The sequence below is a fragment of the Periplaneta americana genome, chromosome 4 (genome assembly GCF_040183065.1).
Source record: "Periplaneta americana isolate PAMFEO1 chromosome 4, P.americana_PAMFEO1_priV1, whole genome shotgun sequence".
Lineage (NCBI taxonomy): Eukaryota > Metazoa > Arthropoda > Insecta > Blattodea > Blattidae > Periplaneta > Periplaneta americana.
In genome coordinates, this window is record NC_091120.1 from 173,300,124 (window position 1) to 173,327,658 (window position 27,535).

At 35.8% G+C, this 27,535-nt stretch overlaps 1 protein-coding gene across 4 annotated transcripts in view; it reads left to right on the top strand.

Annotated features, from left to right (window-relative positions):
* Positions 1-27,535, top strand: part of Graf (GTPase regulator associated with FAK) — a 432,476-nt gene that overhangs the window by 258,029 nt on the left and 146,912 nt on the right. For all 4 annotated transcript variants that reach the window (XM_069824366.1, XM_069824368.1, XM_069824367.1 and 1 more), the window contains exons 3-4: positions 12,759-12,830; positions 20,441-20,542. In XM_069824366.1, the coding sequence (XP_069680467.1) occupies positions 12,759-12,830; positions 20,441-20,542 (174 nt within the window). The remainder of the gene's footprint in view (positions 1-12,758; positions 12,831-20,440; positions 20,543-27,535) is intronic.

Below are 27,535 nucleotides of genomic sequence, written 5' to 3' on the forward strand. Positions count from 1 at the left end.
CTTGTACCCGATACAATCTGTGAGCTTGTCTACTGTTCCCATTGGCTCATCCGTATTCGAAAATCAGATCTGCTTATTCCGCTCTCGTGTACTCTTCCATTTCACTAGGACTGATCGACTGGACACTGCAACTTGTACACATACACTGCTGTCTACAGACGTGCATCAGGACCGACCATGTCCGTTACACATTACGCTATCTGCATTGCTTTAGTGTAGTTTCCTGTCCCCATCCCTCAGACAGCGCATTGAATGGAATACTGTAAGTAGACAACGTAAACAACGTCAGATGAATACAGTATGTGTAAGATGTACAGATAAATACACATAAATGAGGTGTACAGAGGAATAAAATTATTTCATTTCCACATAACTATTTTTGCTTGTAACTTTCGACTCTGTCATTTCCGGACCAGGGTTCCTTATCTCAAATTGATACATGTGTCCTTCGCCATCATCCCTGAAAGTTTGTAACACCACCTCGGAAACACCCTGTATTAGCATCTGTATTGCAACTGAATTCCTTGATTAGAGGATATTAATGCTGTAACATAATCCGTTTGTTATGTGTAGAGCCCGGATGTTTAAGCATTTATAACGGTTAAAATAGGTAGGCAAAAAAACAATAAAACGTAAAAAAAGGCACAATAAATGTTGAAAAAGGCATTATACTCGTAAATTTAAATTATATCAACATAACTTACATTTTTACTTCATAGTTGACACTTGTTGACTTTTACTTTTTTCGTGATTAACTGTCTTTTCACTAACTTTACATAACAAACTTCCATAGTTGAAAACGCATGGGCACAAAATTCACTAACGTAAGCATGAAGTTTACTTTTCAATGGTTTACTGAATTTAGGCATTCTAGCTAACCGATCTTATACCTTCGGTCAGTCGACAATAACTGACTGTTCCTCACTCATATTTATTTCTCCTACAGTAATAAACACGTGTAGCACAAAATTGTAATAGTAAGATTTGAAAAAATGAAACAATTGAAAATGCTACGTGAAAACTTACAAGAGAACGGGCTTAATATTTGAAATTATAAAACTGATTGATAGTATCGTGAATACATGACATTATACAGTATTTGTAACTGTGGATTGTCGATCATTATTCATATTACACCAATAGTATTAAAGCATGATTATTAGCAGATTAAGCACCGAAATAAATTACTTTTATTTACTATTATTAGTAAAGCGACTCAATATTTCATATATTTAAATTTCATACACTTTACATTACAATTAATTAGAAAATTGCAAATAAACAAGAAATATTGCTTTAAAATGACAAAAAAAAGGCATTTATTAGTAAGAAACACCTTAAAAAGGCAAAATAGGAAAAATAAAAATTGGCCTTCTCACTTTGATTTGCCCCAAATCACATTTATATCTATGAAAATAATTATTATTTCCACTCAGGAAAAAAGGCATTTTGCCAAACATCCGGGCTCTAGTTATGAGTTACTTCAGTAAAATTTCTGAATAGTACTTTATAAGATTCTTTCATACATATTTTGTTCTTGTCCAAAGACGATTAAATGTTAATACTACAATTTGTGCAGCAGCATATCAAAATATACTTTCTACATCGAACCAGAGCAGTCGTTTATAAGTCAGTAGATTGAACTACAATTTGTGACCTATAAAAAGTATGTAGGTTTTAAAATGTTGGTCTTTTCGGGTATTTTATCGTCAAGACTTGGAACTTGCTCGTGACTTCTCACGGAAGGTGACGTCGACTTCTTTCCATGCGTGCAGCAGGTGTTAGGCTGCGCCACACCCCCTCTCACTCTCGGAGCGTGCAAGTAGTAAGAGTGCTGCCATCTATCCGCAGCTCCGATAATCAGTTCCATATACGAGCGCGCTCTTTTTTTTTCTCTGTTACACTTTATTTGTGTTTTGATTCAAAATACAGTACAGTAACCACAGTTAAAATAGTGTTTGTTAGAATTTATTGTAGTGAATTAGAAAATACCATTGCATGCATAAACGAGATATGGTCCCCATTTCCGAGACAGTTTTGGTCATTTCAAAACTTTCAATTTGTCTGCAGTGTCAAAGGCTGCAATTACACTATCAAAGTTCTTTAACGAAGAATATGATAAAATATTTTATTAAAGATCTTTAATAATATAAAAGGTAAGATTTGGGGTATATTACACTACATAAAATCTTTTATAAAATATTTTGTCAAAGATAACCTAAAATTAGGAACAAAAGCTCACCTAACACCTTGTTCCACAAAAGTTAACACGTGTTCCGAGGATTTGTTGATACTAATATTTACGCGTTAAGTTTATGATTTGTTAAAACTAATATTTACGCGTTAAGTTTATAACACCATGAATGAATAACAGTATTATGCTTGTTTAACTACAATTAGTTCAATTATTACATAAACATTTTACTGAAAAAGAAACGTCTGTGCACAGTATAACGAAGATACCTTCTTTATACTGTGACCTGTGGCTTAACCGTAGATTGCAAAACATGCTAAGAGAGGTATCCATCAGAACTTACAGAAAGAGCTACAATGCGAGGACTAGAAAAGTTGTAGATATTATTATTATTATTATTATTATTATTATGTAATATTAATATATTATACAAATTATTTATTTACAACATTTAATTTCTTTCATACTCCGATATCAGAATTCTTGTGGTAGTAACAGTCCAGTTATATTTGAGTTCGCCATATTTGTTTCCAGATATAGAATATCAAAGATAACAAGATGCACTTGCATTTTATAAAAGATTACATTACACTTTCATATATTTTATGAAAGATCTTTGCCCAAGAACTTTGATAGTGTAATAGCAACTTAAGGGATGTACGTGCACATATTTTTAGAGATAATCGGGGATAAAATATACTGAACCATATTATGTAAAAAAATCTTAATCTTCGAAGTTATTTTCGGATATGGGGAAAAATACCATGTGTCTAGGTTCGTTAATGTTTCCAGGACAAAGAGCTACTGATAGCTTAAAAATATTAAATAATGGCTTTAAAGTATACCCGGTGTTGCCCGAATTTTCCATTTTGCTTTTATTTTTAAGCAAATGAAGTCTGACGCGATATATATGTTTGCCAAAAGACACGAAATAGTTTACATTTTTTTTTCCGCTATAGGACAGAAGAGAAAGGGTGCTTTTATAACATCATTGTCAGGAAGAATGACGTTTTGGATATAAAAAAATAACAGACACTACGGACACTATAATGGTTTTTAACTATTGAAGCCAAAAAAGTTAAGTCATGACTTCATCCTGTACTTCTTTAGGAAGTTTATTTTTAACGCCGTCTAACAAAAGCTCTTGATTCTAACAAAAGCTCTTGTATGTATGTATGTATGTATTTATTCACACTGCAATGGGTATATACCCGGTGGCAGTGGTAACTAATTACACTCAATAATGACAATAATAAACTTATTAATTAAAAATGCAATTAATGATAATACTAATAATTAATACTAATAATAATACTAATAATAATAATAATAACAACAACAACAGGGAATATACTAAATTAAATGAAACGATCACTTAAAATAACATTTGAAATATTCTAATTTGTATCTTAAAACTAAGATCGAACTAAAACCCACGAGTATATGTTCATATCTGCACAAGTACCTTTCAACATTACATTCATTTCGCTGTCAACTCACTCACTGCACTGGAACTACGACACATTTCACTGATTCTATCCTGATTTCACTAACACTTCAAAAACATTTCACTGTTCAAATACTTTGCACTGCCACTATAACCTATACAGCTTCACTGACAGGAACACGTTTCACTTAGACAGCACACTTCACTGACACGACATACTTCTTCACTGATACAACACACTTCACTGACACAACATAATTCTTCACTGATACAGCACTTCAATAACAACATATCATTTACACCCTTCAAGTACTGTGTATAATTACCGTCTATTAGTAAGGTCCTTAAGGCTATTTTTAAATACATTTTTGGTTGTTGGTAAAGCCTTTAGTAAGTCTGCAGGTAAAGCATTCCAGTCCCTGATAGTACGATTGAGAAAAGAAAACTTTCCAGTGTCCGTCCTCTGCCTTCTTTCCCTCAATTTATATGAGTGGTCGTTCCTTGAAGAGTAATTTGGCGGCTGCAACCTATTTTTTATTTCTTTCCAGGCAGGCTCACCTCTGTATGTTTTGAACAGTGCGCATAATCGAATTCGCGTTCTCCTGTCCGGGAGTGTGTCCCATTTTAATGGTGAATTTTTCCGACAACACTTAAGAGCCCGTTTTTGAATCTTTTCCAGTGTCTTAATATGTTCTAATCTGTAAGGATCCCAACATGCAGCACCATATTCCATTACTGGACGTACTAGTGATTTATATGCAATCTCTTTGGATTTATCAGAACCTTTTCTTAATACCCTCATCACAAAGTGTAACGCTCTCCATGCTTTTCCCGCTGTGTCTGTAACGTGTTCCCCCCAGCCGAGATCGCTGCTAAATGTTATTCCGAGGTATTTACATTTGTTAACTTCCGGAATGGTTTCACCCCCTAACGTATACGATGCGACTATTTTATTTCTTTTCCTTGTAAAGCTGATGGCTTTGCTCTTTAGAGAATTTATTTTCATTTTGTTGGCTATTGCCCAATCATTTATTCTATTGAGGTCATTCTGGAGAAGAGTAGTATCTTCATGACTTTTTATTTCCCTGTATAACATACAATCATCCGCGAATAAGCGAACCCTAGATACAATTCTTGATAAACATGATTATGAATAAACATGTGCCGGTAATGTTATTGATAGGCCTATTGTAATTAATATGCTTTGAAAGAAAGGGACTGTTCGAGTGTATGTATATTCTTTTTTATCCATATGAAATAGTTGAGAAGTAGTTTCCTCAAAACAAATCATAGGATAGTGGCATTTCTTGTGGTTTCAAATTATTCAAGAATTCAGTTGTATAAAACACAGCCTGCTCACTATCTACAACTGCAACAAGAGACTCATAATATGATCCTGGACTGCGTAATAGATGCTTATTGCATGAACTTTCTAGATTTTGCGTTTCATAATGTATCAACAATGTCATTTAATTTTGTATTATTTTTTTTCACTGTCCCATGAAAATCGATGCTACAAACAGAAACTAACAATTCACTGTAGAGGAGGCTATTTTAATTTTAGTATACGTGAATGTTTTGTCGTACAGTAAAACCTCTATTATCCGTGGTAATGAAGGGAGTGGACTGAACGGTTAATCGAAAAAATCGGATAATCAGTACCGTAAAATATTTTCGTAAATTAAGTGAATAATACTTGCATTTCTTAATTTCCTTCACGCTCTTGTGTTTAACACGCTAGATAGTGAAACAAAAGTTCATTCATTCAAGTCTGGTTGTCAATGACGGGTTTTTAAGGGGTAAGGAAATTCCTTGTAGGCCTAATGTCTGTCAGCTGAAACATAGGAATACTATAGGTCTCGTGTTGTAGATTTACATACTTTATACACTTTATTGTTGATTTTTATTAAATCCACCAATCTCGTACTCTGATGCGAGATGAATCACAGTTTCTCTTTCCCCAAACCACTCAATTATTTGCGTTTTTTTTTTCGGTACTTGGCATAAAAGGTTTTATTTTGATACTCATGGAATATATTTTATATAGAAGTTGTGAAGTACGGCAACTCGAACAGCAGATAGTCTTCTCCAACCAGGAGATCAACCGTGAAAGGAATGTGCTTACTATTGCGTCATCTATTGGAACGAAGTAGATAGACGATATTACCGTCATAACGTCAGTTTAAAAACCATGCGCTCTTCTCCATATGTTATTTCCTGTATGGAGAGATTAAAAGACCAGGAGATTAACAGTGACCTAATTTTGTAACTAGGGTAGTATCAATATGTGTGATCAATGTTATGGTTTGTGCTGTGAGAGCTAGATAATAGAGATAAGAGTACTCACGTGTGTGACCTTATGACATCTTATGACATCAACATTCATTCACAGCATTATCCCGCTTCGTCTCAGTTCCCGAAGACTTTCTCGTGGTTGGAGTACAGTAATATTGTGTAAGTGTCAAGGTTTGTAATAACACTGTCTAGAAAAAATACATACTGGTACTAATATAACGTATAGTAGTACTTTACACATCTGAAGAAGATAGACTAAACCTATATATGTGTCTGTATCAAAAGAAAAGAAAAAGAAAGAGCGAGAGAAAGATAGTCGGATAATCCGGCAATCGGTTAATAGGGTGACAGATAATCGGGGTTCTACTGTATTTATTTTTATTTTTAAAATAATTTAACGTTCATTTGTCCAATTTTATTGCAGCGTATGTTTTTCTCCAAGTTGTGATGGCTAAGTGTTCAAAATTTGGCACTTATAAGTCAAAGCGTATATGTCTGTATAGAGAACATACATATACAAACATTCACTTTTATATATTAGATATATTTTTCTTTTTTAAGTCAAAAATTTATAAATGGCTATAGAGGATCTCAGATTAAGAAAAAAAAAACATTGAGTATATGGGGCTATTCCGTCAGATGACCAGGTGCCATAGAAACGGCTACCTACCACAGAGCTTCTGCAGTGTACTAGGCATAAAACCAATGCTTTTTTCTTAACCTGGAATCCTCTACAATTTTAAATCCTATATATTCATGAGTGTTTAGATTTGAAAGACATGTTGTATAGGCCTAATAAATGAGTTGTTCTTATACTTATGTACAGGGAAAGGATTTATATGTAAATACATATTTACTTATAAAGCTAATATAATTTATATTTTGCATTATCTTTATGTTTCACAATGTGTAGGGTTGAAAAATCCTACTTTTATTTTCCATATTTTTCCATATTTTAGAGTTTAGTACATATTTTCGTTAATTTCCATATATTTTCCATATTTCATATAAAACAGTCCATATTATATTAGGTTTAACAATAAAACAAAACAAAATTCCATTAACTTTTAAAAATACATTTCAACAATAGAGATTTAAACACATGTTCAGTAATCCCTTTAACATCAGAGTTATTTGAAAATTAGCAGTCCTATCAACAATGGGAAAGTAAGTTACAAAACTGTATTAATTTAATTTAAAATTTTTAACAGACTTCAGTTGTGCAGCTCAACAGTTAAATGCCAGTCAGAGTACACATAGGTTCAGTTTTGTAAATCATACTATAAAGACGGTAAATATGCCAAAAGTACGTCATTCAGTCAATTTAAAATCAAAACTAACAAGTTACATTTCAGAATTTAAAGAAGATGGTTTATCAACTGACAATAAAATATTATTTTGTAATTTGTGTCAGTGTGCAGTATCATCTACACAAAAGTTCCTGGTGCAACAACACATTACAACTAGTAAACATCAGGCCAACAAACAACTAAATTCCAAGCAGAGACAATTGTTTTTAACACAACCAACAACATCGAATGTAAGATCTGAGTTTAACATCGACCTGTGCCGTTCTCTCATCTCTGCTGATATTCCTCTCTACAAACTAAAGAATAAGGTCTTCAGGGAATTCCTTGAAAAATATACTCAACATACAATCCCGGATGAGTCAACACTTAGGAAGACGTATGCTCCATCCATCTACGATGAGACAATACAGAAGATAAGAGATGAAATTAAAGATAGTTCAATTTGGGTTTCCATTGATGAGACTCCCGACAAAGAAGGTAGACTTGTTGGTAATGTAGTTATCGGTTTGTTAAGTGAACAATATTCTGAACGAATTCTTTTACATTGTGATGTTCTAGAAAAGTGCAATAACAAAACTATAGTTAAACTGTTCAACGAAGCTATGGGTATCCTGTGGCCAAAGGGTATTATGTACGATAATGTGTTATTCTTTATTAGCGATGCTGCCCCTTATATGGTCAAAGCTGGACAAGCATTATCTGTTGTATATCCTAAATTGACTCATTTTACTTGTGTGGCGCATGCATTTCATCGTGTGGCAGAAGTGGTCAGAGACAATTTCCCTAAAGTAGATTTGTTGATTTCATCAGTGAAAAAAGTATTTCTCAAAGCTCCCAGTAGAGTTAACGTGTTGAAAGAAATGTACCCTGAAATTCCATTGCCACCAAAGCCAATTTTAACTAGATGGGGTACATGGCTAGAAGCAGTTGAATATTATGCCGAACATATAGACTCTATTAACAATGTTCTCCTTGCATTGGACTCTGAAGATGCAGTCTCAATTGATACTGCGAAAACAGTTACCTGTGACATAAGTGTGAAGAATGACTTAGCTCACATTCAGCATACATTTTCATGCATCATAAAAACGCTCAAAAGTCTCCAAAATAGGCACCTTTCACTATCTGAAAGTTTTGAAATTATAAATAGTACTGTGGAACAACTGAATCGTGGTAGAGGTAAAGTTGCAGATGCAGTAAGAGCTAAGGTGGACACTGTACTTTCAAAAAACCCTGGATATGAAGAACTACAAAAGGTTGTTGCTGTGATGAGTGGTGAATCAACAGTGAAGATTAACTTGGACTTATCCCCAGCAGACATTGTGAAATTGAATTATGTACCAGTTACTTCTTGTGACGTCGAACGCTCTTTTAGTCAGTATAAATCTATCCTCAGAGACAATAGAAGAAGATTCACTTTTCAGCACTTGAAAGAAATGTTTGTAACCTATTGTTATGGTAACAGACAATAAAAATTGTGTTTTGTTGAAACTACATTGGAAGATAAGGTACGTCCATTATATTTTTTGTTTAGTTTGATTAAAATGTACCAATATTTAACGTACATAGTCATTTTTTTATAATTTTAAGTCCATATTTAATTCCATATTTTGGTAAAAATCCATATTTAATTCCATATTTTGGTAAAAATAACTACATATATATTTACATATTTCATATATTTTTAGTCCATATAAATCCGTTCCCTGCTTATGTATAAGTCTTCTTGGACACTGTCTAGTGTAATAGTACATGCTTCGCTTCCAGGTTATAAGGTCCATAACAAAATGTCCACAAGTACAGAAGGTCCACATAAAAGTGTCCACAAACTAAATAGTCCAACATTTAAAGTCCTACATATAATTTGTCCAAGAAGTGAAAATGCCCAACATCTATCTGGTCCACCATATTACAAAGCCCATCATACGAAAAGGTCCATCATACGAGAGGTCCATACAAAAAGGTCCAACATACAAAGTTGTTCAACAGAGATGCGTTACTAACTGTAATAATCTGTTGAGAATAACAATAGCAATTTGTTTGGGATTTATTAAATGAAAGATTTGTGGACGATATCTTGGACTTAGCATCCTACATTGAAATTACATATATTACTGGTCATCCGGCAAGAGGGCGAAGGCGAGCAGTTCCTCCTAGATTTTCTCCTGCCACATGGAACGTCTATGAATTAGTAATTAATGGCAGACAGCGTACGAATAATGTGGTTGAAGGATTCCACTCTCAATTCCAACGACTTGTGGTGGCACATCACGTGAACATTTGGCGATTCATTAGCCATTTGCAACAACAGCAAGTGGAAACAGAACATTTAGTAATCCAGGTCCTTCCTTAGTGGGCATACAAATATTAAACGGCCAGTAAATAAACGGTATATCAATAATAAAACGAGAATTTTCAACATTATCGGTAATTACAAAGATTACAAAGATAGGAATGAAATTTTTCGATATCTTAGAGCGATATCATACCATTTGAAATTATATAGTGACCCTCAAGATGAACAATAGATTATCTTTTGTAATTATGTAACATGTATATCATAATTGAAATGACAATAAATTTCTCGGCACTTTCCTTGCAGTTTTCCTTGTCGGACATTTTAGGGAAATGGACGAATTTATTTGTGAACATTTTTAAGTGTAGGACATTTTCAAGACGAGGACTTGCTGACAGTGGACCTTTTCAGGTAAGGACATTTTTATGGCATGGACGAATTTTCTATGTGGACATTACTAAACGTTGGACATTTTCGTAGAGAGGACCTATTGCAAAGTGGACCATATCTCACTTAACCCATGCTTCATGACTAGGGATCGTATTTTTTGGTAGGGCCTAATAACGATACGCACGGAATTTTCCATTATTACTTTCTTTGTTACATTTGCCGGTACCCTTCTAGATTGCTAAAATATCCTATTTAAACAAAATAAACTAGCGAAATAATAAGAAATTTGTATCATTCTGCGAAATATGTCAACCACAAAATATACCCCTGTTATCTATAAAAAAAAAAACTACGAAATATGCACCAAAATTTCATTCAATAATATTAGAGAACATGTTTGTGACTTTTATTTCACTTAATTTGTCAATCGCTTATGACTTCAATTGTGTATTTTCTCTTTGGTTATTGTGTACACTTAGGTATAGCCCAGTATAGTATATAGTCACGAAGCTCAATACGTACTAAATATGCATCCATAGATAGTTGCTAACCACTAGGATCGCTAATATCGCCTCATTACAGACAATGCGAAGTAGTACCGGCACAGTCTATTGTTCCTAGCATCCCCACAACTCAAGCTTCGTGACTGTATATACTAGACTGTGGTTATAGTATGTCTCTAGCTATCGAAAAAAGATCGATTTCTGTAGGCGACTGCAGCAAGTTGAAGAATGTTGATAATAACATATAAGATATTTTAATGGGAAGAGGTTTTGGGGGACTAGTAGAGGACCACAGGGAATTTGGTGTGAATTGTCTGTAGGCAGAGTTGTTCCCTACATCTACTCGTATGTGGATAGTGAGGGGCTTTTCTGCTTACACGAAAATACTCACTGTCGCACAAATGTTCGTTCGAGCTGTAGAAATCGTGCTTAGTTTATATTTTGGTAATGCTGATATGCGACATGTGTTAAAAAAAGTGTTATATTAAACATAACATAATACAATTAATTGACAACTTATTTCATGAAATATCCAGGGAATAGACAATTTATTTCACGAAATACCCACCGAAATAGTGGCCAGTTTAACTCTGAAATCACCCATTTAATTTCACAAAAACATACGGTACCTGTTAATATAGACTAATACATTGAATATGAACTGTGTATCCCGGACTCTTTGGTGCACAGCAACGAACATTCGTCTATTGGAATCTGAAAATCTTTGGCGGTAGAGCTCCCTTGCCATATTTTCAGATTCACCTGCTGCTCTATACTTTAAATGAATATCGGTTAACTCAGCATTAGTGGATCTTTCCATTAGTCAAATATTGGTGAGTGAGCTTCCTGTAAGATTAAATGAGAAAATGTTCATTGTTTTAACATGTATAATCACTGAATAACTTTGATATCTCTACTGTGTTAACTTGTGCAATTTACCTGGTTGACTAGTTTCAAAGTAAATATCCTTCATTGTCAGAAGCCTAGTGAAGATCCCACATTGTCTTCTGGTTTCCTGTTGTGGTGAGATGTGTTCACGATTGTGTAGAAAAGGGTATGTGTTTTGAAATTCAGTTGAGAGTTCAGGATGTGATGTGATGTGGTGTGACGTATACACAAACAAGAAAACGCAACACAAACACAAGAACAAAATGAATACATCACACTAACATACGAAAACAAGAACACATACAAGATTGCATCATCTTTCAAGAAACTAAAATACAACATTGCATACAGAACATAGAACACATTACAAAAACATCTTAACACACAGACAAGACACACACACACAAATACGACTTAACAGGTGTATACAAACTATCATGCAATAGTTGCAACGACTTCTACATTGGACAGACTGGAAAATCATTTCAAACACGTTACAAGGAACATATCACAGCTATAACCAAACCATACAACGATTCAACCTACGCAGAACACATCACAAACTCCAATTACAGCTACAACAACATAGACACTGACATGAAAATATTACACATACAAAAAAAAAAAAACAAACTTAACTCCCTAGAGCAATACGAAATTTATAAACATACAAAAACACACTCACATCACATCCTGAACACTCAACTCAATTTCAAAACACACATCCTTTTCGACACAATCATGAACACACCTCATCATAACAGCAAACTAGAAGACAGCGCGCGACCTTCACTAGGGTTCGGACGATGAAGGATACCACTTCGAAACTAGTCAGCCAGGTAAATTGCAAAAGGTAACGCAGTAAAGATATGAGGCGTTCAGAGCTAAAGTGGATCAAGTCCATGAGACTTAGTTTTTTGATAATAGGACTTAAAGTTACCTTGCTGTAGTGGATTATCTAATTTCAATAGCAATAATTTTATTGCTCCATTCTCAAATTCTAGATTTATAAAATATAGTGATATTGATGCAACGCTTTAGTGACTTGATCCATTATGGCTCAGAACATTGTGAACAAATACTCTGAGCCGAAAGTGATTGGTGTCACTTACTGGCCAATGCTTGGAATTAAAACTTGATCTATTACTGCTCGGAAAAGATCCAACTTCAATCAGAAAATGTATTAAACTCGATTTATGAAAATTTGTGACATGATCCACTTTCGCTCTGAACGCCTCATATCATAAAGTTATTCAACAATGTTTATGCTTGAGTACATTTGATCGAATGATGTGCTATACAGTCCAACAGTAGAACTTGTAAAATTACGTTTCGATTTCATGCCATGTATTCAGATGTCTGTTTGCTTAGAGAAATAATGTGATGTGTTTTCTCTTCTCTTCTCGCTTTAACAAATGTTTTCTTTCTTCCACAGCTGGACCGAGCGTATGACCAGATCATTCTTCCTCTCGAGAACTTTCGCAAAGAACACATCGGTGGAGTTAAGGTCAGTACACATGATGGGCTCAGGTTGTTTTTTTGCATAACCACTTTTGTATAGAAGTTGATTTTGAATTTTAGCATCGCAGGAGAAATGTTTTGAAAATTGGAAAACTTATTGTATAAGTAGACGAAACTGTGTATCAATGTGAAGCAAGAAGCTTGCATAGCTTGTAATTGCTTAATAATAATAATAATAATAATAATAATAATAATACTACATTCTTCAACTGTCACATTCTCTATCGGTCTTAACCCTCAACTACTATCGCCGGGTCAATAATGACCCAGTCACTTTAATTTCTTAGACATCTGTGCGAGTTTTAATAGTTCATTGTTGTGACTTTCTGTATTCTTCCACGGCGGTGGTCTGCATCAGTTAAAGGTTGATTGTCGTCAAAAACAGTTGTATTTTGCTCACAAGGAGGAAGTCGGGTCACTGCTGGCCCGACAATAGTAGTTAATGCAACTTTCTTTGCGATAAGAGTATTTATATTGTATTTTCTTTTGTGAATAAGTACACCATGAGTGAGAAGAAAATTACTGCTTGGTTAGACGAAGTCTCTGACAGTGATTTAAGTGATGCAGAAACTATAGTAAGTGATCATGATACACAGAGTGAGGAAGAAATTCCAGATGAAGACCCTAGGGAAATATTACAATCAACAGAAAATTCAAGTGAACTAGATCATCAGTCAGAGTTATTTGCTGTGCCGGATGTTAAATCATACACATTAACAGTGGCGTCTCGTGAAGCAGGATTAGTGGCGGCTCGTGAAGAGGATTCGTCTGCATTTCTACAACAGGGACCAACGCTAACTACAGGACCAGCTCTAGAACCAGAGGCATCTACATTGGCAGAACGTGAACTAGAGGTATGTGCAGTGGGAGATCGTGAACCAGAGATATTTCAAACATACACAGAAAATGAAAAAAAATAGATACAAATGGTTTACTGCACCTTTCCACAGTTCGAGGACCAGACAACATAATATAGTTAGGGTAAAATTGCCTCAACTCAGAGGTGCAGCAAGAACGATTCATTCTAATGAACCAATTGATTTTTGGAAATTACTTTTTGATGATAAAATTCTGAATTTGATTGTTACTAATACAAATGAAAAAATAACAGAACTTTCTGCAAACTATGGTAAAACAGCTTCTTTCACTAACCACATCGATATTGTGGAACTGAATGCTTTTCTGGGGCTACTGTACTTGAGTGGTGTTTTCAAGTCTGGCAACGAGGACGCAAAGGGTTTATGGAATGCTGACGGTACCGGCAGAGATATTTTCAGAGCCACAATGAGTTTAGATCGGTTTCTGTTTCTGTTGATTGCAATACGGTTTGATGATCCTGCAGAGAGAGAACTAAGGAAAGAAAATGGGGATAGAACTGCCGCTATTTCAGAAATCTTTGAAATATTTATTGCCAACTGCAAAGCCAAGTATACACCATCTGAATTTTTAACTGTTGATGAAATGTTGGTTGGATTTCGTGGACGGTGTCTGTTTCGTATGTACATAAAGAGCAAGCCACAGAAATATGGTTTGAAGATTATGTGTTTGTGTGATTCTAAAAGGCACTACCTGTTAAATGCTTTCGTATACAGTGGGAAATGGAATTTTCGAAATCCAAGAAAGTTGAGTATTCCAACACAGAATGTACTCTCATTAGTCATGCCATACGCACACTCAAACAGAAACATAACTGGTGACAACTGGTTTAGTTCTGTTGAGCTAGTCGACGAACTATTGAAAGTTGGACTGACGTACATAGGAACCGTAAGGAAGAACAAGCGGGAGATACCAGAATACATTATCCCAACGAAAAAGGATGCAGGAGGAACTAAGAAGTTTGTGTTTACTAAGGATAAAACTTTAGTAAGCTATGTACCGAAAAAAGGAAAATTTGTTTGTCTTATTTCTTCAATGCATCACGACAGTAGCATTGCCGAAAATGGAAAGCCAGAAATTATTGAAGATTACAACAGAACTAAAGGAGGGGTAGATTCATTGGACCAAAAGTGTGCAAACTACTCTGTTCAGAGAAGAAAGAGAAGATGGCCACTTGCAATTTTCATGGCATTAATGGACATTGCTTCTGTCAATGCTCATGTGCTTTTCACATCGAAAGACCTACATGCAAATGTAAGTCGTAGGGATTTCGGTATAAAGTTAGGGAAAGCTTTAGTTAGCCCACATATTCAACGAAGGATGCTTGAATCTAGACTTCCTAGAACATTACGAGCAACCATGAAGAAAATTGTTGGAGAGAAGGATAAACCTGAGAGAAGAGAGGAGCCACCTACGAAAAGGAGACGCTGTTATGTTTGCCCATCTTCTGTTGACAACAAGCATTCCACGGTCTGCAGTGAATGCAATAGCACTGTTTGCAAGCAGCATTGCACCGTTAAGATCATCTGTAATCCTTGCAGTGAAGAGATACATAGCACTGACAGTGATGAGTGAAAGTGTCACTGAAGATGAATATTGTTGATACCTGGTGGCACTGGTCATGGATTATTCACAAGACTTTTAGATGATCTTTCATGTATTCAGTGATTTTTTATCGTAGGAATATTTCATATTTGATGTTTAATGGCCAAATAATGAAGATAATAATTTTGATTTTCTTTCTTTTTCATTCACAGTTTTCGTTATACTAGTATATTAGTTGCTTGCAATTTTGTTTAAAAAAAATCATATTTTCACCAATTTCCTTAACAGCTTTGTTGTTTAATGCTTCAATAACAGTAATAATGCATATGAATAGTGATTAAATTATTAATTATACATGTTTTCTATGTATTTACAAATCATTGAAAATGTATGATGAAAATTTGACTAACATTTAAAACATGATTTAATAGAGAAGGTAAATTGAATAATTTCAATAAATGTTATGAATTCGGTCTTTAAAACCTTCAAAATAACTGTGTGCTTTAACAGAATGTTCAAAACTTTCCTCTGTCCCGCAATATATAGAAAAATGTTTTCGGGTCAAATTTGACCCGATGATAGTACTTGTGTTCCAAAAAAGGACAATAGTAGTTAAGGGTTAAGTGTACATCTTTACGTCCTTAGCCGCGTTTGTAGCTCAAATGCTAGCGTGCTGGTCTTCCATCCAGGCGGCCCAGTTTCGTTCCCCGGACAGGTCGTGATGGAATTTGTGGTGGATGAAAGAAACGTTGCAGAGGGTTTTCACGGGTACTCCCGTTTCCCTCTATCATTTCACTACCATTCTCCAACTCCCCCCTCATTTCATCTATCATCTGCAAAATGTAAAAATAGGTTAGGATGAAGTCTTCGAGTAGTGCGGGTTTCTGATCCAAATAGCAAAGATACTTGTCTGCGGATGGACCAGACTCTATCAGGGTCTGAAGCAGGATGGTCCGTATGTCAGCGTCGGATTCCCGAATGTCACCCAGACCATCTGTCGAACGTGAACAATCATCGCACAATGGGCGACACACAATGAGTAAAGCATGCCTGTACGGAAGGTCTCGGGTCCAGCCCTGGAAAACCACAAGACAAGTAGAGCCGCGTGAGGATGAAGTGATGACTGATGAGACAATATTATTAGAAGTAAGGGGCATTATACCGGGGTTCTTAACAAGATAAGATAAAAATATCTTAATAGAATGTTTACTATACGGTTTAAAATAGATTCTGCAAAGGGACTTAATAATTATTTAATCACTCATACAGTCATGAAACAGTAACAAAACTTGTTTTTATTTGTTCGTTATACAATAAAACCTCGTTAATCCAGACTAATTTGGGGGGAATAAGTTGACCGGTTTAACGAAAGTCCGGATTAACTGAAATAACCTAAAAGAACACTAGAAAGTGCATTAAAACTCTGTTTATAGCAACAAAACACGTTTATTATGGTGTATTTAAAGAGCATAGGCCTAAATATACTATATAGTACAGTAAAATGTGTAATCGATAATAATATTTGTTTGTATAGTTACTTTGATGCATACTTGATGGATTATCTTTATTTTTGGTACTATGGGTGTAATATTGTAATATTATTGTAATTCCATAGTTCTAATGTATGAAGGTAGGTCTTAAAATAAAGTTCTTTACTTTTTCCAAACATAGGTTTTTTGCCTGTCCGGATTAAGCGAAGTCCGGCTTAACGAGGTTTTACTGTAATTCGTTTGACAGATTATTTAATACTCACTGTCAATAAGAAAGAAAATGTTTCAAAGTGTGTACTGTGCAGAATTTTAGACGAGCTCACAAATGAAAACCTTATGACCTCTGTCGATACCTGTTCTGTTCTGTTGTGACATTTTGTCATTATTGTTACATAAATTATTATGTACAGCCAGGGTACATAGGCTACTTCACGTATTTATAGAAAGCATTAATTTATACCATTTAAACCCTTGATATCATTATAATAGATTGATCACCCTAATGAACTTTGAAGGCAACTATTTTTATCAATAACCATTATGTAATTGCTTGGAGCTATTGTGCTACTGTTCTCCAACCAGGAGATTAACCGTGAAAGGAATGTGCTTACTATTGCGTCATCTATTGGTGCGAAGTAGATAGATAATATTACCGTTATAACGTCAGTTTAAAAACCATGCGCTCTCCTGCATATGTATTTCCTGTATGGAGGAATTAAAAAACCAGGAGATGAACAGTGATCTAATTTTGTAACTAGGGTAGTATAAATATGTGTTATCAATGTTATGGTTTGTGCTGTGAGAGCTAGCCAATAGAGATACGAGTACCCACGTGTGTGACCTTATGACATGAACATTCATTCACAGCATTACCCCGCTGCGTTTCATTTCGGAAAGACTTTCTCGTGGTTGGAGTATAGTACATGCCCTGCCCATCTCAAGCGACTAGATTCAATGTTCCTAATAATAATAATAATAATAATAATAATAATAATAATAATAATAATAATGGTTACGGCAGTAGGAACAATAAGAAATTGAAGAGGACATACATGTGCTTGCTGATAACTTCAGTTAGATGTAGAAACCTCGACCCTTCTTTGCCAGGCAGACACTCAATCACGTTCTATTGTTCTCGAAGTTGAAGTATTTCACGGCATGCATATCGACGACTTCCGCGGTCCTTGTTAGGGTCGCGCTTCATTGCTTGCACGTAATGCGTTCTTAATAAGGAAATACTGCTGCGCTGGCGTGGTGCAGACAACAGTTCGTGTTTACGTTTCTTTTATGACTCGCTGTTTACAAGACGCTAATAGTCTATTACGAAGCATCCTATTGTGAGCCATGCTGTCGGGGAATAATTAGTTTCGACTTGTGACGTAATAATTGCTATACTTCTCAAATAACACCCGCCACCAGTGTTGCCAACTTAGCCGAGGGATTGTAAATTGCACTGGAAAACAGTAAACTACACCGCAGAGAAACCGGACTGTTAATCACTTACCATGTAAACTGCACTGGATGACCGAGGAGTAGAAGATACAAACTGCACTGAAGCTATGAGCTGATATTTATTGCACAGACTGTACTAACACTTCAGTTGATTATGCGTGCCGATTATGAAACACTTGTTCAACACTAATACTGTACTTCATGCCTGTCGATTATCAAACACTTATTCAACACTAATACTGTACTGTACTTTGGCAAGCTATTACATGCATTTTTTTATAAATCTGAATCGATCCATTTTTTTCTTCCTATTAATCAGAAATTTGTCTTTCAACGTAAATTTGTTTCTTCTTAGTGTGTAAATTTTTTCCTCTATGTGGTGTATTGATTCTATTGATCTTGCTATTGTGGCCCCGGAACAATTTTTCCTTCGAAATTATTCAAATCAACTTTACAGGGAGTTATACCTGAAAGCCTGATTTGCATAATACACGTCACTGTTCGTTAACAGAAAACCACAATTTAAGTCACACAGAGTTAGTGTGCACTCAATGTTGGTTGCTTGACGGTCATCAGCCCACTTTGAGGTCTGTGGATACAGAAGGAAAAATTGGATTGGTGTCTGGTAGAGTTCCTGGGTAGCTCAGTTGGTAGAGCGTTGGTATGTTTAACCAAAGGTCCCGGGTTCGATACCAGGCTCCGGAACAATTTTTCCTTCGAAATTATTCAAATCAACTTTACAGGGAGTTATACTTGAAAGCCTGATTTGCATACATGCATCTTACTTGTGAATTATAAAGATTTTTTTTCGCACTTTTTTCACAGAGAAAGCATTGATGATGTCATCAAAGTCGATCTGACGAAGCACATCAGACTCGATGCAAAGAAATATATTCAAACTTATTCATTGTTGAAACAAAATTCTTTTGTGAAAGGCAGGCTGTGGTTAATAATTTTTAAGCATTGGTTTTGTTGGTGTATAATTATTACGAGTATTTCTTACTTCGAGGAAGTATTCATAGACATTCTTAGCGCGGACTTCCGGTGGATGATCAGCGAAGTAACGTTTTTCGTATTCATAAACCAGTGTTAGCGATATGATGTGATATGAAGAGTTCGCGGGAAAAAAACGATGAATGTCACAGTTTTGTTAAGGTTGATGTCATTATCTAATTCAATTGATCACTACGAAATTTAATGTTGTTCTTATGAAAAATGGGTAAAAAGGAGAATTATCACCGCGAATACAGTAATCCTTTCCTTTATTTTCTATAGAAACAGCACTACATCTTGCAGTTATAGACTCCGATAATTACCTAATCCTTAACAGAAATGTGACATTCATCGTTTTTCCCGCGAACTCTTCATATGATACATGAATCCTGTACAAGTAATTGCCGATAGCCGGGGTTAGTTTAGCACGCTCGTAGCGCGTGCTAGCGAAATGTCTATGGATAGCATCCGCAACTCTTTGTGGAATAAACCTTTCATATCGAATTATATTATGCACATGCTGGAAAGTGATTAAATAATAATGTTGACGAGAACTGAGAGTTCTGGTTATAATTCATAGCGATAATATAATAAACACACATTCAATTTGATTTTCAACAATGCATTCTTGTTTATACGTGCAGTCAAATTTAAGCTGTATACTATGAGTATAATAACGTGATACCCGGAATTACAATATAACTATGCAGCTGCACACTTTCCTTTTACTCTCGCCACGACCATGACAATACGATAACAAAATAATAATCGACTTCGACAAGGTGTTCAAGAACGAACTTCATAAAAGATTAACCAACAAGTGTTTTAAAAACAAATTTCACTGTAAAAAAAATGAAGAGAGAGAGAAAATACCGCCCTCTGCCCTGGAAATTGCCGCCTTGGTTGCCTAGGCCTAAATCCGGCACTGCTACTGACGCGTATTTTGGTATTGGTACTCTCTGAGAGAATAAGCTGGAGACGGCATAAAATAGTTAACTCACAGTCAGACAAGCTGTGTAATATGGCTTCGTGTTAGCAGTCATGATAAAGCGAGTTTTACAGTTGCGTGGATACAACTGTGCGGACAGTTGAACGTCGCTTGACACGAGCATGCAGAGATCCCGGAACTGCAGCGACTGTTTTTGTGTGCATCCACTCAAGGAAGTGAAATTTTTTGTACTAATTTGAATAAGAAATTGGTTGGACTGGCATTAACGCTTATTGTATTATTTTCCCGCAGGAAGGCAAGAAGAAGTTCGAGAAACAGACGGCGAAGTTTTGCATGAGTCAGGAGCGGTACCTTAATCTTTCCACGAAGAAACAGGATGCGGTGCTTAAAGAGGTGAGTTCTGTTCATAAAATAGAGTACGAGTTATGGGTTCCATTACGTCATCATCACATTTCTTTCACAACAATAAATCCAGTGTGTACTATTAAACGAGCAACTCTTGTATATTGTTTGTAAATTTTGTCTTGAAAATGGGCTTAAGGATTTTGATTAAATGGGTTGAATATATTATTTTCGGGTGCGAGGAAGCGGTTTAGTTAGGTTTCGACTTTGGGAAATTTCATTTAGGAGATTAAAATATAACCATATTTAGGGATTATAAGTTATACCCCTGTTCACATATAACAGATTGGCCATCCCCATGTTAAAAACAGTAATATGTGGAAGAGAACAACCACCAGGATCGCCACTGTCGATTGTTAACGACCGCTAGATGGAAGTATAGTTTCTACATGCAGTTCAATTGAGAGTTATAACGTGACTTCTTTTTTCTGCAGTCGCTAGATGGCAGCGTAGTGAAATTGATAAAAGTTGTTGCCTTCAAAGTCCATAAGACTGATCAATTTGTTATGTGGTGATCTCGGGTTATACGCAACTTGTGCACTGTTGCCAACTTCGATGGTTTCCCACTGAATCCAGTAGTTTCTAGGCAGTGTTCAAAGGTAAGAACTGTTGTCGATGATCAAGGTTTTTTTTTTTAGATGTTTTTAATGGTTCGCACATTTTTTATCTTCTTTTGCGAAGTCAGTGGTAGAGAAAATATTGCCATGAAATACATCTTTACAACACTTCGTTTACTCCGTTTTGCGCTTCTCTTGAATTATTCAAGAAAGATAAATTAAAGGTTGTTTGAATTGATAGTGGCTGGCTCCATGAATAGTTGGTTAATCATCAGAAATTGCAGTTACATTATAGTCATCTGTCTGTTACCGGTAGACGCTGTGGTAGTGTCTGTGCTGTGATTAAGGTATCACTAATCATGGAAATCATTCAGAATTTTAGAAAAGCGTTACTGGAAAATGTTTGTTTAAAAGACTAAATTGAACTCGACTATGACGAAAGAAAACAGATACAATTATTCCGACAACATGGAATGCCTTATAGAGGTGGGGTGTGTGAGCATTTTGTCGTCATAGCTCCGAACTGTGACAGCTTCGGAAAAATCGCTGTGACAGATAATAGCGATTTTGTCACTGTGATTTTTTTTTTGCTCGGATAATTCTTGGCGATTGTGAATGTATCTCACTACGAGCCAACATACATTTATGTTTATCGCCCTTCTCCGAATTGATATACTGGTGCCATGTCTTATATCAACAATACTCAGCGCGGCGAGTACAGTAAAACACGCTCTGAGCTGTGTTATCGTGATGATTAGGTGAATCATTCGCGAAAGAATATAGCGAGTGCATTGTAGCTTGAGTATCAAAGAATTACCTTCGTTAACCTTTTGAGTGTGAGGATTTTTTTTTAGATCTCAGTTATGTTGTCCCTTAAGTTAATCTTCTGACTTCCAGTTGTCTGGACTCTGGAGCTGTTACATATACAGTACTTCCATCAGTCACCATCGGTATGAGTAACATATCGAACAGAGATTACGATTTCTCGGTGCTGTAATTTTAGAACTACAGTCACAGTTGGAACCAGCGACGAACTGTCACAGCGACAAAATCACATGTCTTCAAATCACAACTAACCACTAATCAGCCATTCCAGGTGTCACGAATATTATATTTTTACTATTTTCAAACTCTGTATATGACTTTTGTCAACTTTTGTTATTAGAATCAGTTTAGAAGATCAGTATCATTTTATAAAAGAAAGTTGTTTGAATAAAATTTATTATTATTGCACAAAATAAAGAAAAGATTCCGTCATGGATGTTACTAGATTTGTGAACTCACTTCACACCTTATTAACAAGGTTGCGGGTTCGATCCCGGGCCAGGTCGATGGCATTTAAGTGTGCTTAACTGCCACAGGCTCGTGTCAGTAGATTTACTGGCATGTAAAAGAACTCCTGCGGGACAAAATTCCGGCACATCCGGCGACGCTGATATAACCTCTGCAGTTGCGAGCGTCGTTAAATAAAACATAACATCCTTATTAACAAAAAATGTAAAACACAGGTCTCTGCTTCAAGCAAAAAAGAGATTCATGCTCGTAGTGTCCAGATGAAAGCTATGTAGATCTCATGGCATCCAATCAGTTCACAAAAATATAATCGGTAAATATTTTATAGCTGTTTCTTTCATGCCACGGATGGCACACACAGTTTGCCACGGATGTTACAGATGTGTTAATGTCCTTCATTTTTCCAGTATCAAAACAACTGTGACATTTCTAAGTCAGAATTTAGAGCCTTATCTATGTCTTCAACTAATAACAAACAAATATTTCTGAAATAGTAATATACGTTACAAGAGCGGTATGTTGACGTCTTCATGGTCGAGGAAAAGATTGAAAAAGCGAAACGTAGTTGAGCTTTTTTAATTTCCGAGAACATGAAAACAAACATACCGCTCGTGTATCGTACATTATTTTGTGCGAAGATCGTTTATTACATACCTGAAAGACGAATTTCTAATTAGTTGCAATGAAATCTCCATGTTGGTTTCTGTTTAATGACGGCAACTTCGGAAAACCAAAATATCTTTCTTCAACATTGTTGCTATAAAATGTTTTCAGTGTTTACTATACTCCAGCAGGCCGTGATATACGTCTGTCTTTTTTTTTCCCCCAGTCTATAAATGCGAACTTAAAACAAACGGTAAGGTTATGTAATGATTTATTTTTCATTTTAATATTTTAACAATATTATTTATATAAAATATTGCAGTAATAACATCGGCATCTGGAATCTTGTTGACTTTTTCACGGCTTCCTTAATGTTACTTGTATCAGGAATGCAATAAGTTTCGTGGAGTAGTAGACTTTACTTAATTTTTGCAAATATTTAAAAACAATAATTAACATTGAAATTTAGGTGAAATTGCAGTGGTAAGTTTCCAATTTATAATTATTACCATGTTAAACGTCTCTAAAAATATGTTAAAAGCCTAAAGCAGTAAAATGAATGTCGCGCTTAAGCGGTAAGAAGAGGAAAATTGTTATGTGTGTTACGTTGGGAATACTGAATGTGGTATTTCACACTTACCGCGTATTGGTTCTGTGCGGAAAACAAGCAAATACGCACGATCTCGCACAAAAGACTTTTTCATTGGAATTTCCAGTTTGCCTTATCCCTCTACCTAGCGATGTTCTGTCTTCCAGGTACAAATAAATCTATTATATAGTTTACTGTATATCTTAGGCATATTTAATCTATCCTCTGTTCCGTACTAGAGCACAGAGATTCCTTCGTGATGCTGTTTCATATTTGTGATAAATTTGAGGTCGAATTTTGTAAAATGATTGCAAAGAAGTCTAAATTATTTTCGGACTGCTTGTTTGTTTAAAGAATGCCTTGAAAGTTTTGCTGATAACAAGAAAGCGCAGTTGCTAACTTAAGCTTATCGCAACAGGCTCTGTATAGACAAATTAACCACTAGTGTAGATAACACTTCCAAATGAGAGTTTATGGTTGTGGCTAACGACCATATGGCCCGTTAAACAATCGCCTTAACGGCAGTGGCATTTGTCAAAAAGGGTTAGACATGCCTCAACTCAGAGTTTACTTGGTATCAGAAGGGGATAACCATTTGCATACAGACATATATATAGTCTACACCTGTGGAGTAACGGTTAGCGCGTAACCAGGTAATCAGGGATCGATTCCCGGTCGGGGCAAGTTATCTGGTTGAGATTTTTCCCGGGGTTTTCCCTCAACCCAATATGAGCAAATGCTGAGCAACTATCGGTGCTGGACGCCGGACTCATTTCAGTGGCATTATCACCTTCATCTCATTCAGATGCTAAATAACCTAAGATGTTGATAAAGCGTCGTAAAATAACCTACTGAAAAATATATATTATGACACACTCGTAGACAGGTAACTTTCGGGGTCGTCAGATTCCGTTCTGTCTGTGTTATACCTCGCGTTGCAACCGAGAGAAGGAAGTAATGTCGTCGCTAATATTAGCGCGCATTGTAGTTGTTTTGTTATTGAAAGAATAAATTGATATTTAAAACTGATAATAATGAGCACTAACCTGTGTACAAGAATTTAAAATAATTCCGCAGCAGCAACGCTTTGTCGACATTGCATAAAAATTTCCCGTTAATGCTCTTTTCGAGGTGTGATTAAAGGCATTTGTAGATTGCAATTTATTTTAATTCCATATGTTATTCTTATAAATTTTGTGTTTCAAGTTACCACACAACTAAAATTTACGCGGAGTGAATTCAGGGCTATGAGGGGCTACAACACAGTACTGATAACTGTGTCTTAAAAAAATCTCTTGCATAAAATATAGTGATTCGTAAACTGTGTGAAGTAGCAGAACCCTACTGAGAGAATGATTGCTGGCATTCAGTGTCTGTTATTTGTTCGAAGAAAGATCTTGATATTTCTGCTCGAGATCTTGCAGCATTTTAGTGCCTTCAGAAATAATAATCTCTATTATTTTGTGTGCATTCAAACCACATGATACACAAATCGTTTCATCATATATTAAGGCTGATTCACAATAAATCGGGAACGAAAACTACTAGAACGGAAATATTGTTAAAATAAAATATGTATTTAAATGTGAGCATTCACAACTAATGAGAACCTTGTCGGACCCCGGGAACGGGAATGTGAAGGTTGACAAACTTTTAACTTTGCCGTTCTCGTTTCCGATCACAGCCTACTAGATTCACTTAGTTGTCATCAAACAGCTACTTGGTCGTCGTGTATAATTGTAGCAAGGAGATCGTGAATAATTTCTTCATCCATTGCTTGTAACTAACCCAGAAATTCAGTAGAATTACTTTCAATATCTACTACCTGTATATGTGACCAGACTTGAATTCTTAAATATTCTGTGCCATAAATTTTGAGGCTAACCTGTGTTCATATTGGCTGGCTTGTACTCCTGAGTGAACGCCATTGGTCAATTATACAAAAATAACATCAGAATGCGTAATATCGACTTTACACATGGTCATCGACATGCATATTGATATGCATAGTCGTTTCCATTCTCTGTTTATTGAGAATAAAAAATCTTCACGTTGACGTCCTCCGCTTTCCGTTCTGGTTCTGGTTCAGGTTCCCGGTTTATTGTGGACCAGCCTTTAACTGAGTGGCGTGACTCACCGCCACTCGGTGTCTGTTTCACTTTGTGATTACGCCTGAACTCTCACATAAGGAGCCGCACTCTGACGACCCCAAACGCTACTAAACGTTAGAGTACGTAATATGCAGTATTATCCATATTTGGTTATATATTTGTTATTATATTCGTGAAATAGTCTTACTAAATGTCACTTGAGGTATGTTTCTCCTGGGCATTCATACACAACTGTTCTTTTAAACACTTGCCACCATGAATGCCTGGAAATTGGCGTAAAAATTAGATGCTTCAGCCAAAAAACAACTAGAGTTACCGTCACCTGTGTAGTTTCTGACGAGAAAGGAAAATTTTCGACGAGAATAAAGGAAGATTGTCGCCTTTCCCTTGGATTATTCGCGTTTTTCGAAAATGCGTGCAATTCATCCCCTTCATTAGCTTTGATAACAGTTGTGCATATGTGTTTTCTATTCATTTTGAATAAGTGTGATGGGCACTTGTGAAGGTGGACAGTTTTATCGCAAAACAAGCTTGAGATAGCGAACAGGGGGCAGGGTCCTGGTCTGTGTGATGCAAGATAAGGTTTTGTCGATATCTGCAAGGCCGTATCTCTAGTCAGCGAGGAATCGTTATTTGTATTACACAAGAATGACGCCCTGCGATTATGCCACGTTGTGATATGCTGCCGCTCACGTATCTGGTGTATACATAACAGAAGTCCTTGTCGTTCTTGGAATTAACGATTTTTAAATAGATATGTCTAATGTAATTTTGTCGTGGCTGACGTGTTTCGTACAGACACAATCTGGATCGTTTTAATTCGTAATGTAATTCTGTTTTTCTGGCCTAAGACGCTCTTTGATCAAACGTCACAACATCATACGTTCTATGATCGCAGATGCATTTCGATCAAAAAATCTAGACGTTCACGAGGAAGTTCATGCATTGCTGATGGTGGGAGCAATCGTAGGATCTATATCATAGCTATAAATAGGAATAAACATACAGCCGAAATAATTGACCCTACGATCAGATTCGAAATCTCAGCCACTCGACCATCTGAAGTGAACGAAGAGAAAATGAAAATCTACGAGCCCACGATTCAGTACCTGTCAGCGAAATACAACATTGAAAAATCACAGTTACCGGTCTCTTCTTCGGAGCGAGAGGCACCATTCCGAAAGCCTTCGTAAAGTGGAGGGAAAAATATAAGCTGAAGAGAGATCTTCAAGATGCCATCGTCACCACCATAATAAAATTTTCTGTAGCGATATTTCGCCAGCATCTTTATGGTGTTCACTCAATTAAAATTGTACTAGGTTCTATTTTTTTTCTTATGTCTTGATCTCTTTTGTTTGAAACCTGTCTATATAATTTTTCATTTTAAATTTTATTGTGAGCTATTCTGTGTCGCAGGACAAACCCAAAATATTGGGTCAGACAAATAAATAAATTAATTACGCTTTTTTGCAGTTATTGCAGTCTATTGTCTTATTTCCACAATTCACGAATAATGTTTATTTTCTTATTCCATTAATATGTGACGTCACAAATATCGATTACAAGATTTTGGAGGAAATACACATTCTCAGCATTAATAATGCCGAAGAAATGATATTGGTTACGCGGGAGGAGACGAGCGGAAGAAATGTGACCTTCTTGACTGTGAGTAGTGACTATTAGAGCCCGGATTTTGTATGTGGAATTCATGTTCTTTTTTATACATTTAAAAGTATGCGGAAATTATACATTTTGTAAGTAGGACCTTCACAAACAATTTGACCGGTACATTAAATATTCGACCGGCACCGTGGATCGTGTCCCGGCATAG